At 28.7% G+C, this 15,755-nt stretch overlaps 1 protein-coding gene across 1 annotated transcript; it reads left to right on the top strand.

Annotated features, from left to right (window-relative positions):
- Positions 1-9,021: 9,021 nt before the first annotated feature.
- LOC104236077 (phospholipid-transporting ATPase 1) lies at positions 9,022-14,838 on the top strand. Its single transcript, XM_009789940.2, has 7 exons — positions 9,022-11,215; positions 11,346-11,652; positions 12,109-12,802; positions 12,915-13,038; positions 13,125-13,344; positions 13,736-14,194; positions 14,338-14,838. Exons 1-7 carry the CDS (start codon positions 9,721-9,723, stop codon positions 14,555-14,557), a joined length of 3,519 nt encoding a protein of 1,172 aa, XP_009788242.2. The 5' UTR covers positions 9,022-9,720; the 3' UTR covers positions 14,558-14,838.
- Positions 14,839-15,755: the final 917 nt, after the last annotated feature.

Genomic DNA, 15,755 nt, shown 5'->3' with positions numbered 1-15,755 from the left:
ACTTGGCAATTTAAAGACAACATTAAAAATTTGAATCATAAATGGAAACATAATTAATGGAAGTATAATTTAGTTATGGTAGGAATTCTTTTTAAGAAAGACTTAATTAAAGCCAAATATTTTAAAATTTATATTAAAGAAAATAGACTAAAAAGTTCATAAAATAATCAAAGCCAAATATTTTAAAATTTAAACAAAAAATGTTCTCTTTTGAGAACCTGTTGGACGTCCAAATCACAAAAATATTTTGTAAGTATTTTTAATTAAAATTTGGATTATAAATGAAAAAATATTTAATGAAAGTATAATTTAGTTATGGTAGGAATTCTTTTTAAGAAAGACCTAATTAAATAAATATTTTGTATCTTACATCTATATTATATTAAAGAAAATAGACTAAAAAAGCTCATAAAATAATCAAAACCAAATATTTTAAAATTTAAACAAAAAAATGTTCACTTTTAAGAACCTGTTGGACGTCCAAATCACAAAAATATTTTGTAAGTATCTTTAATTAAATTTGTGTCTAATTCAATTATGGTAGGATAATAATAAGTACCTTACACATTAATGTTAAGTTGAAATAATAATTCTACATTTAGTACAAGCTTTGTATCTGACCTTATTTGCGAACAATATACATTAATATAGGTATCATTTAGCTATGGTAGATATTCTTTTTTAAGAAAGAATTAATTAAATATAAATTTTGTATCTTCCAAGATCATACGTTCAAATTTTTGCCAAAAATCCTTATAAATTAATTTACTACTATAGTCGTTTCTTACAAATCTTTATTTAAGCAACTTTTACTTAGGTTTAGCTTCTCTACATTGTTTCGGTAATTGTTTTATCTTTCGCTATTTTTTGTTGAATGTTTTATCACCTTATTCATAACTATTATTTAAATTTAAATGTGGCAGATGTCATAGGAGAAGTTATTGGTCATGGTAACGTAGAATTGTATAACCAAGGTGGTAAAACAAGTACCTTTATGAACTTGGAGCTCGAGGATCGTGAGTATGCTTGCAACCATAAATTGAATTAGTTATAGAATCAATCACTATTATTTTTGTCATTATTAATTTGTATATTTTACATATAGGAGGAACAATATTTCAACAACATTTTGGGGAGAATTTGTAGATGAAATCTTGCCCCACTTGGATGGATCACCCAATCAACGTGTCATAGTGGTTATGCAGCTAATAAAAGCTCACAAATTTCAAGGTACTTGGATCGTAATATTAGATTTGAATTCTATTTGTGTGTGTGTTATTAAATTAAAATTAATTTTATATGTAGACAAATATTCTGTGCGTAATACTTGGCATTCCTCGAAGCTTTGGATTAATCCTGATCTTCCACAAGTTGCTGAATTTATATCCAGGTTTTTTTATATATAATATAAAATTTATATATGTACTACATAATTTTTTAGCATTTAGAACTAATACAAATTTGGATTAATGCAGATTAGGAAGTGGGCGTGAAGTTAACCTTGAGAGGTTTAGTCAAACAACTTCTCAACGTAGTTATTCTGTTTCTGAAGAACTGGCTGCTGGGAATGTGGAAGTTAAAAACATTGAAAATTTTAAGTTTATTTTAAATTAAAAATGAAAATAAAGCAATAAAAAACATATGGCACAATTAGCTAATAACAATTATTTATTAAAAATTAACAAAGAAATTAACTACCTGAATTAACTACTCAAACATGGGTGATGGTTGGTTTGGGTTAGTTAATTTCTTTATTTTATTTTGTTAAATCATTTTCGTTTTTCTTTTTCAAAATAAAAAGTGTAATTATTCACTAAAATTAAATATTATTGAGAAAAATATAATAAAATTTAAATATTTAGTTAATTATTAGTTATTATTTTTGAATTTAAATATTTATAAAAAAACGAAAATAATAAAAAATGAAAAAACTACAATATATATATTGGTTACTTTATTTGAATTAATAAATATAGATCTTATAATTAGTTATAATAAAAAACGAAAAATATAAATATATAATAAAAATAACTACCCGTTCAAATTGGCGGGAGTAGTTTTAAGTTGGAGTTTTAAAATTATTTTAAAATAAAATAATTAGAATAATATTAACTACTCAAACATGAGTGATATAATAAAGATAAATACATAAAAAAAAGTTATTCGATGACTACATAAGTCCCTTTAATTTAATCGAAAATTTGTTCATTAAAGTTCAGACAATATTATTGAGCACAATAGAATAAAATTTAAAATAAAATTATTGCAAGATTAATAAAATATATATCTTATATTATATTACAAAAATAAAGTAGCGGAGAAAAATATTAAATAAAATAATATGATAATAAAAAAATTTATTAACAATGTAATAATACTAAATATTGGATGATAAAATAAAGAAAAATTAAAAAGTTATTCGTTGCCTGTATAAGTCCCTTAGTTTAATAGAGATTTTATTCATTAAAATTTAGATAATATTATTAAGAATAACAGAATAAAATTCAAAAAAAAAAATATTTCAACAACAATTAATTATATATCTTCTCTTATATTAGAAAAAGAAAGTGAGCAGACAAAAATAGTAAACAAAGTAATATACAATAACAACATACCCAGTAATATCTCACATTTTGGGGTTTGGAGTAAACAAAGTAATATACTAATAAAAATTTCTATTAACAATGTAATAATACTAAACAATGGATAACGTAATAAAGAAAAATATAGAACAAAAAAGTTATTCGCTGACTATATAAGTATCTTTAAGTTAATAGAGATTTTATTATTGGGTATATCGTATAGACAATAAGATGACAATTTAAATTTAATAAAGCAATAAGGTCTAATAGGATCAAACAGACCCGATCATAATTTAATTTAATTAATATTTTTTTAATATTTACCGCGCATCGTGCGGGTACGACTACTAGTTATATTAGAAGGAGAGTAGTGAAGCATGTGGTTAAGCCAAGTGGCAAGCTAAAAAGAAGCCACTTGGCAATTTAAAGACAACATTAAAAATTTGAATCATAAATGAAAACATAATTAATGGAAGTAGTTAATGAATCTTATACTTAATCTAAATAGATCTTAGACAAATTTAATCTATATGTCTACATTTAAATTTATATTTATAAGTATATTTATATCTATGTTGATTCACCCATAGATTATTTTTTTTATTAGCTAGAGATATTGGAGGTAAAAATTAATTAAAAATTCTAATCGAAAAAAATAAAAAAATATAGAAAGACGTAATTGAGATAACCTACGACTATTTATACATTAGAGTAAGTTAAAATATAAAATAAAATTAAAATTTTCTTAAGTTATTAAAGATATATTGAGTTTAAAAATTAAATAAATTCAAGCAGCAAAATAAGGTCTTAAATAAAGTATATAAATTATTTATAAGGTAAGAAAAAACTTAAATAATCAGTAAAAAAATATTTTAAAATTAAGAATAATAAAGTCATATTAATATTGATAAATCGGGCTAACGAATATTTTATACGTAAATATTACTACAACATTCAGATATAATGTGTTCAAACAATTAAGAAAATATTTTTTTATTAATATTTGAATTGAATACAGTAAATTTAAGTTTGAAAGTATAACATAATTCTTTAAAAATGTAGTCAAATATAGAAAATAGAATAATAAAACTTATTTGAATTTGAGAAAGTTTTTTAATTTTTATCTATATTATATTAGAATGAATGTAGTAGATCTATATTATATTAAAAGGAGAGTAGTGAAGCATGTGGTTAAGCCAAGTGGCAAGCTAAAAAGAAGCCACTTGGCAATTTAAAGACAACATTAAAAATTTGAATCATAAATGGAAACATAATTAATGGAAGTAGTTAATGAATCTTATACTTAATCTAAATAGATCTTAGACAAATTTAATCTATATATCTACATTTAAATTTATATTTATAAGTATATTTATATCTATATTGATTCACCCATAGATTATTTTTTTATTAGCTAGAGATATTGGAGGTAAAAATTAATTAAAAATTCTTATCGAAAAAAATATAAAAAAATATAGAAAGACGTAATTGAGATAACCTACGACTATTTATACATTAGAGTAAGTTAAAATATAAAATAAAATTAAAATTTACTTAAGTTATTAAAGATATATTGAGTTTAAAAATTAAATAAATTCAAGCAGCAAAATAAGATCTTAAATAAAGTATATAAATTATTTATAAGGTAAGAAAAAACTTAAATAATCAGTAAAAAAATATTTTAAAAATAAGAATAATAAAGTCATATTAATATTGATAAATCGGGCAAACGAATATTTTATACGTAAATATTACTACAACATTCAGATATAATGTGTTCAAACAATTAAGAAAATATTTTTTTATTAATATTTGAATTGAGTACAGTAAGTTTAAGTTTGAAAGTATAACATAATTCTTTAAAAATGTAGTCAAATATAGAAAATAGAATAATAAAACTTATTTGAATTTGAGAAAGTTTTTTAATTTTTATCTATATTATATTAGAATGAATGTAGTAGAAATAAATATTAAATTCAAACAAGCTAATAAAAATCCACATGACAATGTAATAATATTAGGTATTTAATAATATAATATCAAAAATAAATAATAAATAGAGAAAAAATAAAAATTCAGATTTTTTATCATAGAGAAGAAGGGTAAAACTTATTTAAATTTGAGATGGGAATTTTTTTTTATATTATGATAAGAAAATTCATAATATGGATAAGTCCACGTAACTCAAGTCTAATTGATAAAATCAAAAACTAAAAATATTGAATAATAGAAATAAATTAGAGATAATATGAGATATTTATAAATCATAAGTTTAAAAAATAAAATAAATTAAATATACAATGCTTAAAATCTTATTAAAATTTAAATAATTTAAAATTTTCGAGCAATATTTTTAAAACAAAATAAATATTTATTTTATGATTAGAAATTATATATTTATCTATATTATATTAAAGAATAGTAGATTATAATGATATTAAAAAAGTTATAAGTTAATGAAAAGCCACATAAAACGTAATAAGACTATATAATAGATTAAAAATTAGCAAAATTATTAAAAAAATATTATTAGAAATTAAAGGGAAAGGCTATTTGAATTTGAAATTAGAAATTTGTTAAAACTACGATTAGAATGTCCTGGATAATATCACGAAATTGAAGTCTTATTTATGAAAAAATATTAAAATAGAAAATAAATTTCTAATATAGGTAATTTTACTAATAAAAATTAAAGATTAAATTTGTATTAAATCTAAAAAAGAAAGAAAATTTACGTAAGAAATAAAATGATAATGAAAATATTACTACAACATTAACATATAATGTGTTCAAACAACAAAGAAAATATTTTTCTATGATTAATATCTGAATTGAGTGCAGTTAGTTTAAGTTTGAATATATAGTATAATATTTTAAAAATGCGGTCCAATTTAGAAAATAGAATGATAAGAATTATTTGAATTTGAGATGAGATTTTTTTTATTTCATAAGTTTTTATTTTTTAAAATATTATGTAAAGAAATAAAATGACAATAAACATATTACTACATATATATAATATGTTCAAACAATTAAGAAATTATTTTTCTATGATTAAAATAAAATTTTAATAATATAAATAACTTTCTAATATAGGTAATTTTACTAATGAAAATTAAAAATTAAATTTGTATCTTATAGTTAAAAAAAATTACTGCATCTAATACAAAAATAGTTATAAGAGAACTCAATATATTTGTAACATAATCATCAAATATATGTATTAATATTTTAGACTAATTCAATTTTACAATTTAAAATAAAATATGATATTATTCTGGTTAAAGGTAAAAAATTAATATAAAAATAATTAAAATTTATAGTAGGGAAGAGAATGTAGTAAAACAATAGAGATAGTGTGAGGATACTTATACATTAAATTAATTTAAAAATAAATAAATTAAAAAATTTAATTATATTTAAAAATATTACAATAAGTTTAAATGATTAAAAAAATTGAAAAATATACCAAATTTCAAGAATAAACTATTTATAGTTATTAAAGACTATTAAAAGAATAATAAGAAAGATATTAATTAAGATAATAAAAAATCATATGATAGTAAAATATTTTAAATAATAAATAATACAATAACTATAAGAAAAAAAAAGAATTTGCATAAAAATAATGTGATGAATAAGACATATTTAACTTTTAGATAAAAACAAAGTGATAGTAAGAAGTTTGTTAAAATAATATGATCTAATGTGCTCAAACAAGACAGATCGCAACATGATATGTTTAGTATTCTTTGATACTGACAGCAAAACGAAGTGCAAGTACTAAAATCAAGTAGTTAGGTTGCTACAAATAAAAAACAAAATAGGTTGTGCACTACGAGATTTGAACAATAATTTCATATCTTACTTCATAATTAATATCTAATGTTATATAATTTTATCTGAGAGGTTTATATTTTAAGGTTATTTGCACATGATTCAAATAACCAACATCACAGTTTAACATGATTTGTGTCCGCGCATCGCGCGGGTACTAATACTAGTTTTGTTTTAAGAAGCAAGCCCGAGGAAACCTTAGAGAAATATAATCTTAGATTTAAATCAAACGGACATAATATGATATAAATAAATCTACTAATAACAATTTCTCATGAGGCAGCTCTGTTAAATTCTTTCTTAATAAGCCATTACTATTAGATTCTGGTTAATGCTCTTACTATACTTTGGCCTTTAGACAAGATCTTACGCATTGGATTTACTATATCTTTTGGTACTATTGAATGTTATTGATATAGTAGTTATGAATTTAACAATTTATACTTAGGCTATAACAAATTCTTATACTATGACAAATTCTTATACTAAAATTTACTTATGCTATTAAAGATTTATTGACTTCAAAAATTAAAATATTCAAGCAGTAAAATAAGATCTTACATAAAGTATACAATTATTTATAAGATAAGAAAAAACTTAAATATTTGTATCTTCTATATATATTATATTAAAAGGAAGGTAGTGAGGCATGACATTAAGCCAAGGGGCATATTCAAAAAATGTCACTTAACATTTTTAAGACATAATCTAAATAGATTTTTAGACAAATTTAATAACGATTAAAACAAATTAGATTTGATCAAATTTAATTTATGGTAGAAATCAATTAAAATTGACTCACATTCTTATAGTAAATAAATTTTGATAGCTTTCCAAATATAATTATTCACTAACCACTTGATCTGTTTTCTTTTCTTTCATTTCATAATTTTATTATTTTTAGAAATAGTACATAGAGAAATAAAATGACAATGAAAACATTATCATCAGATATAATGTGCTCAAACAAATAAGAAATTAACTTTTATGATTAATACTAAAATAAGAGTGGTAGAAATAGATTAATATATTAATACTAAAATAAGAGTGGTAGAAATAAAATTAACTTTTATGATTAATACTCTTATAATAATCAAAGAACTTATATATTAATATTTTATACTAATCAAAGTTACAACTTAAAGTCAAATATGATATTATTTTGATTACGGATAAAATACTAATTAAAAATTTCTTAATAGGGAAGAGACTGTATAAAGAAAAAAATAGATACAATGTGAGAATATTTATACTTTAAATTAATTTAAAATAAAATAAAGTAAATAATTGAATTATTTTCAAAAATATTATTGATAGATTTAAATAGTAAAATAGATTTGAGTAAGAGGATAAAAGCGTAGAATATATTAATTCAAGAATAAAAAATATATTATAATTATTAAAAGGATAATAAGCAAAATATAAAGTCAATTAGTAAGCCGAAAAAATCACATGAAAGTATAATAATATTAAATAATAAATAATATAATAATTATAAGCAAAGAACGAAAAAAAATTGTGTAAAATTTAAAAGAATAAGACTTATTAAAGCTTGAGATAAAAAATAAACTAATACTGAAAATTTTATTAAAATAATATAATTTAATATGTTCAAACGAGACAAATCACCACATGACATAGTTAGTAATTTTTAATATTGATAACGAAACGAAATTCAAGTACTAAAATTAACCTATTGGATTATATAAATATAGAAAAAGAAAACAAGTTATCCATTATGAGATTTGCGAAATGGTTTCATGACTTGCTTCTTAATTAATATCTAATGATTATTAATAAATTTTATCTGGAAGGTTTATATTTTAAAGTTATTTATACATAATTTAAATAATCAAAATCACAACACGACATGATTTGTGTCCGCACATCGCGCGGGTACTAATACTAGTAATTATAATAATCATGAGATGCGCTGATCCACCATTTAGTCCCATCCACTTGCTTCTTTCCTAGCGTAAGCCGGGAAATAAGAAAATATTATATCATCATTTTTTAATAATAATTTTGCTTTGCAGTGTTTTATTGGCCAACTTTTAGAAAAAGTACATTTGAAATAAAAAAATTGGGAAAAGAAGTTGTTTGGATAGTTATAATAGGATTTCTTTTGAGGATCAATGACGTATTTTATTAATGATAAAAAAAACTTTTCTTTTGAATAACACTACCAAACCACTTATTTAAAGAACTTCTTGGGAAAAACTTAAACAGAAACTTTATTTGGAAAATATTTTTACAACATTTCAGAAAAATTCTTTTCCTCTTTTTTTTTTTTTTTTAAAAAAAAAATTCAAGCAAATAATCTCGTTTAATCAATCATGTTAATATAGGATCAGAGACACTTTTGTTCACTGTATAAACACCTGTAGAAAATGTTCTTTCAGCAGCAGCCTTCCTTCTAGAACTTCAATAAAATAGCCTAATTTTCTATCTTTGTATACTTTTATAACCATTTCCCTCTTAATTTTCTATTTCTTTTTCTTTGATTTTCCTATTTGTCGCCTACCATTAACGACTCCTCCCAGTTTCTTGTAAATTTCGCCCCCCCCCCCCGGCCCTCACCCCCCCAACCACCCTACACCCCCCTCTCTTCTTTTCGCTCCCCATTTTTCAAACAAGAACAGCTTCTACAATGCCTTTGACCTTTGAATTTCTTCTTCACTTATATACCAATTTCACAAATTATTATTCTCATTCCACCTCACATAAACAAAAGAGTCTCAGCTTCATTTCTTCTCTATATTCCTCTATTACACATAATATTCAAGTAAGTTGTTCTGATTTACATCTATAGCTGAAGACCCCTTTTGTATTTTTATTCAGATATATTCTTTTTGCTGTAAAGATTGTATTTTTTTGTTGGTTTTTGAAGTGTCTCTTGATAGTTGACTTTAGTTGTAGAATACTGTAAGATTCTAGACATAAAATTTTTGTGGTGTTGTTGTTCTGGGGTTTGATTATTTTTTTAGTTTGTTGTTGAGCTGCTAAGATCAGCATCTGGGCTTGGATTGAATTTGGTAGTTTTGTGGTGATTTTGGTTTAAATTGGATTTGGCAATTCACAGTCGCTTGAGTTTTTGAAATTTTTGGAGTGATTTTTTGCTGGAGGGGTCTGTGATCTTGAGATCATAGTCTCTCAACAGCAGCCTCTGTTAATTCCTTCCCCAAGAATTGAAGAGATTCCTTATACACCTGTTGTTGTTGTTGTTGCTGCTGCTGATCTGTTCAAACCATCTGCCCTTCATAACCTTAGATTGCCTTATGTGCTGGATTCAACTAATAATATGGAGAATTCTACAGTTGCTGATTCCATTATGATGAACTCATCCTCTTTGAGGAGTGTTTCGTCCAATAGGTCAAAGGCCTCTGTTGGGGGCTCTGTCCGGGAGGTAAATTTTGGTGATTTAGGATCAAAAGCCGTGAGATATGGGTCACGGGGTGCTGACTCCGAGGGGTATGGAACGTCTCAAAAAGAGATTAGTGATGAGGATTCTAGAGTTATTTATTTAAATGATCCTGAAAAGACCAATGACAAGTTTGAATTTTCAGGGAATTCTATTAGGACTGCGAAATACTCTATTCTGACATTCTTGCCTCGAAACCTGTTTGAGCAGTTCCATAGAGTTGCATATATCTACTTTCTGGTGATTGCTATTCTTAATCAGCTTCCTATGTTGGCTGTCTTTGGCCGAGGAGCTTCGATTCTTCCATTGGCTTTTGTGCTATTAGTTACAGCAGTTAAGGATGCCTATGAGGATTATAGGCGTCACCGCTCCGACCGTATTGAAAATAACCGGTTGGCATTGGTGTTGATGGATGGTCAGTTTCAAGAGAAAAAATGGAAAGACATAAGAGTGGGTGAAATCATCAAAATTTCATCAAGTGGTACCATTCCTTGTGATATGGTATTGCTCTCGACAAGTGACACCACTGGGGTCGCCTATATCCAGACTATTAATTTAGACGGTGAATCAAATCTGAAGACGCGATATGCAAAGCAGGAGACGCAAATGAAGATGCCGGAAAGAGAGAGAATTAGTGGGGTGATCAAATGTGAGAAACCAAATAGGAACATTTACGGTTTTCATGCTAATATGGAAATAGACGGGAAGCGTGTTTCTCTTGGACCTTCAAATATAATCCTCCGTGGCTGTGAGCTCAAGAACACTAGTTGGGCTATTGGAGTTGCAGTTTATGCTGGAAGGGAAACTAAAGCTATGCTCAACAACTCTGGGGCTCCATCAAAAAGGAGCCGTCTTGAGACCCGCATGAACAGGGAGATCATTATCCTCTCTTTCTTCCTTGTTGCATTATGTACTCTTGTCTCCATTTGTGCCGGTGTTTGGTTGAGGCGCCACAAGGATGAGTTGAATAGCATCCAGTTTTACAGGAAATTGGACTTCTCAGAAGACAAAGTTGAAGACTACAATTATTATGGCTGGGGACTGGAAATAGTGTTTACTTTTCTGATGTCAGTTATCGTCTACCAGATTATGATCCCTATATCACTGTACATATCTATGGAGCTTGTTCGTGTTGGTCAGGCTTACTTTATGATCCAAGATAATCGAATGTTTGATGAAGCCTCAAACTCAAGATTCCAGTGCAGGGCTCTTAACATAAATGAGGATCTGGGCCAAATAAAATATGTTTTCTCTGACAAAACCGGTACCTTAACTGAGAACAAGATGGAATTCCAATGTGCAAGCATTTGGGGGGTAGATTATGGCAGTGGTAAATTAGATTCTCAAGAAGAACCAGCTGGGTACTCTGCTCAAGGTGCTGCAACTTTCCGTCATCTTCTACACCCCCCCTTCCCTCCCCTTCTAGACAAAGAAAAAAAACCTTTACTTTTTGAGAGTGCTTTATAACTCAGTGAAACTTATATTTTCTTTCTTTATTTGGTTAGTGGATGGTCAGGTTTTAAGGCCCAAAATGCAGGTGAAGGTTGATCCAGTGCTTTCGAATATATCAAAAAGTGGGAAGCATTCAGATGAAGGGAAACATGTTCATGATTTTTTCCTTGCATTAGCTGCTTGCAACACTATCGTCCCTCTTAATGTGGGGACATCTGATCCGGCTTTGAAGTTGGTGGATTACCAAGGGGAGTCTCCGGATGAGCAGGCATTGGTTTATGCTGCTGCTGCTTATGGGTTTATGCTCATTGAGAGAACATCAGGCCATATAGTAATAGATGTTCAAGGAGAAAGACAAAGGTAATTTTAAGCTGAGTTTTTTTCCATTCCTCAACTCTTGTATTTCTCTCTTCCTACTGGAGGTACAAGTACTATCTTGCTATGGTAGTTTGGCATGTGTTACTTTAAATGCTCAGCAACTAGCATTACTGATTACTAGGAAATTCAATCGATATTGTGGATGTTTGAAGCTTTAAGTTCGTAAAATAGCTAGTCAATAGCATATATGATTATCATACTCAGTATAAACTTGTGAGTGCACACAGTCCTGCAGTCGCAATTCTATCTTCTTCCATTTTAGCTGTGTATTGGTCAGCCTTCTTTTCATTTTACTGATGGAAATTTGAACCTTTAGATATTGGAAAGAAGTCTCTAGCACGAGCAGATCTATGATATAACTCTCATATCTTACTGTTCCTGATGCTATGTTGTTTTAGTTACCTACAACACAGTCTAATCCCCCTTTCATGGTTGCAGGTTCAATGTACTGGGCTTACATGAATTTGACAGTGATCGGAAGAGGATGTCAGTAATACTAGGCTGCCCCGACAACACAGTTAAAGTGTTTGTAAAAGGTGCTGATACATCCATGTTTGGTGTCATTGATAAATCATTTAACTCGAATGTAGTACGAGCAACAGAACTGCATCTACACTCTTATTCTTCAATGGGTCTCAGAACCCTTGTAATTGGAATGAGAGAAATGAGTGCTTCTGAATTCGAGGAATGGCAGTCTTCTTACGAGGCAGCAAACACTGCTGTGATTGGTAGGGCAGCTTTACTTCGGAAAGTAGCTGGCAACGTAGAAAAGAACCTCACCATCTTAGGTGCCTCTGGTATTGAAGATAAATTGCAGAAAGGTGTTCCAGAAGCAATTGAGTCCTTAAGAGTGGCAGGCATTAAAGTTTGGGTTTTGACTGGGGACAAGCAAGAAACTGCAATATCAATTGGCTATTCCTCGAAACTTTTAACGAGCAATATGACTCAGATTGTGATAAATAACAAATCTAGGGAGTCATGTAAAAGGTCTTTGGAAGCTTCCCTGACTAGGTGTGCAACTCTGATGTCACATAATGAGGAGGAAAATACTGAAGCTGGAGCAAGTCCAATTGGTTTAATCATTGATGGGACAAGCCTTGTTTATGTCCTTGACAGCGAACTTGAAGAACTGGTAATGCTTGTACATCTTAAACTTCTCTCTCTCTCTCTAATATAAATTACATAAGTACACCGGTACATTTGCATACGCTCTTTGTTTAAAACTGTTTATTGTTTGAATGCAGCTATTCCAGTTGGCCAGTTATTGTTCTGTTGTACTCTGTTGTCGGGTGGCCCCATTACAGAAAGCTGGAATTGTTGCTCTCATAAAGAACCACACAGATGACATGACACTCGCAATTGGGGATGGTAAGTGTTATTACTCTTTTTGACGGGCACTAAGAGCTGTACAGTCTAAAGCAATACTGATCTAAAATTCATGGTTATGGTTACAGGTGCAAATGATGTGTCAATGATCCAAATGGCTGATGTGGGCATTGGTATAAGTGGCCAAGAGGGACGTCAAGCTGTGATGGCATCAGATTTTGCAATGGGCCAATTCAGATTCTTGGTCCCTCTTCTGTTGGTTCATGGACATTGGAATTATCAACGAATGGGCTACATGATATTATACAACTTCTACAGAAATGCTATCTTTGTTTTTGTCTTGTTCTGGTAAGTGTACTTGTAGCAAGGGTACAATTCTGGATTTTGTATTCCATAAAAGTAATCAATCTCTCTTATGTTTCTCACTATTTCTAGGAATTGAGGAATATATGCTTAGGCATTAGCACTGAACCTTTCCAAGTTTAAAAAAGAAACATAGCTTAAAATATTCACTTAATGGCTGGTGACAATCGAGTTGGAAAATAGTGATGAAGAGTTAAGTTGTAAATGTGTAATATATGCAGGGGCATTAGCCAGATTGTTTGAAATGTCTGACTAAAGTTGCATGTAGATTGTTAGTGGTCCATAATGGAGAAAACCTAAGCATGCATTTGTGAAATAATTTCTGTGAATTTTCCTGTGAGCACCAGCTGACCTTTTCTTTAATTATTGTACTCAGGTATGCACTTTTTACAGCTTTCACTTTGACCACTGCCATAACTGACTGGAGCAGCATGTTATTCTCCATAATTTATACTGCGTTGCCTACAATAGTTGTTGGGATTCTTGATAAGGATCTAAGTAGAGTAACTCTTATGAAGTATCCGCAACTCTACGGTGCTGGACAAAGGCAAGAGAGCTATAATAAGAAATTATTTTGGGTAACCATGATTGACACCTTATGGCAAAGTGTAGTGGCCTTCTTTGTACCTCTTCTAGCATACTGGGAAAGTGATGTTGATATCTCAAGCATTGGTGACCTATGGACACTTGCTGTTGTTATTTTGGTCAATATACATTTAGCAATGGATGTGATCCGTTGGTCTTGGATTACTCATGCTGCAATTTGGGGTTCTATAATAGCCACTTTCATTTGTGTCATGGTCATCGACACTCTGACATTTCTACCTGGATACTGGTAAGATCACTCTGCTGGTCTCAAATATTCTTCACATCTTTCCAGTTCAAGTAGGAAACTTTTAGGATTCTCTTGATTTATGCTGACCAACTTATCAAGTCAGAGAAGTAGAGACTGATTTACATGTAAAATCATTTTTGCAGGGCCATTTTCCATGCAGCCGGTGAAGCTAAATTCTGGTTGTGCTTGCTTGGCATAACAGTAGCTGCACTTGCTCCTCGTTTTATCGTCAAAGCTTTCATTCAGCATGTTAGACCTCGTGATATTCAAATTGCAAGGGAAGGAGAGAAGTTCAGAAACTTAGGAGACTCTTGGACTGGAGAAATAGAAATGAATCCAATTGTTGATCCTCCGCGAAGATGATTGAGCTTTTCTTCTGTGCCCTTCTGGCTCTTCTCCATCACTTCTGTTTGTAAAAAAAAAGGTTTTGTGTTTCTTTTGGTTACTTTGGAGATTTCCTCCTTGTTACCGGATTTTTTTGTTTGTTTGTTATCCGAAGGATAGAGTATAGTTAGTATTCAGGTCCATTCTTTCCTATTCATGCAGATTAATTGTACATTAAAACGTACTATACAGGTTATATACCCTATGTAATACCAATTTCCATCAATAGAAAGAGTATACACGCTCAAGTTTTTGTTAAATTTTACTTCTGTCTTTGTGAAGATTACTGCATCTTGTTAGACTTTTCTTCAACTTATGCTACTTCTTGCATGGTGTTACCAGGCGTGTGAATTGTAAATTTTTCCATTGTATTAAAGGGTCATTCATACCTTTTTAAGGTTTACATTAAGAAGGAAGTTTTTTTCTAGGTTTCTCCATGTGAGTCTATGACTCTAATCTATGGTAAGGGTGTCTAACGTGTGGGCCGGGCTGGGCTGGGTAGGCAAAATCTGGAACCGGGCTGGTTACGGGTTAGGGCTTATCGGGTTTAATGGGTTCGGGTTCATCCGGGTAAAAATTGAACCGTAAGGGTTACGGGTAAAAGCGGCCGGGCCGGGTTAGTGTAATTTTAATTTTTTTTTTTGTATTTTGTATAACTATTGTAAGTTATATTAATATAAAGTAAAAATATAAAGAATACAATGAAGATGGGAAAAAAATGCACTTATAAATTGCAAGTGCTACATTTATTTCAAAATTACAAAATTAAAGTTTGCGTTTAACAAGTAAATTAACGAAAAAAGAGTAAAACTAAATTTTCATGCATAATAATGCTTCAAATTAATCTAACAAACTAAAACATTAAGTATAAATACGTCTAATAATTTTAAAATAACACAAATTGTCTCAAATCAACTTAAATACGAATTTCTGCAGGACGCTCAAGACAACTCTTCATATGTCTCCTTAAACTGCCTGTACCACACTTTGGACGAAGATTTGAGACTCGACCACATTTCTTGCACTTTACTTTCTGAACTTCTTCATTTTCTTCTACCACCTCAAAGTATTCCCAAACATATGAGCGCACTCTAGAAGTACGAGGCATGATTTAACTTGAATTGAGAATTTGAGTTTGAGAAATGAGAGATGAGCGAAGAAATGAAGAAGGGGGGGG

The sequence above is a fragment of the Nicotiana sylvestris genome, chromosome 1, assembly GCF_000393655.2.
Source record: "Nicotiana sylvestris chromosome 1, ASM39365v2, whole genome shotgun sequence".
Classification (NCBI taxonomy): domain Eukaryota; kingdom Viridiplantae; phylum Streptophyta; class Magnoliopsida; order Solanales; family Solanaceae; genus Nicotiana; species Nicotiana sylvestris.
The sequence above is the reverse complement of the archived record's forward strand: the minus strand, read 5'-3'. Positions and strand labels throughout refer to the sequence as shown.

What these genes read in the sequence shown, in the direction of transcription:
- LOC104236077 (XM_009789940.2), top strand. Translation starts at nt 9,721, where the DNA reads ATGGAGAATTCTACAGTTGCTGATTCCATTATGATGAACTCATCCTCT. An exon ending in GTTCAAGGAGAAAGACAAAG is followed by an intron (nt 11,653 to 12,108) that starts GTAATTTTAAGC and finishes TCATGGTTGCAG; the next exon opens with GTTCAATGTACTGGGCTTAC. An exon ending in GACACTCGCAATTGGGGATG is followed by an intron (nt 13,039 to 13,124) that starts GTAAGTGTTATT and finishes TTATGGTTACAG; the next exon opens with GTGCAAATGATGTGTCAATG.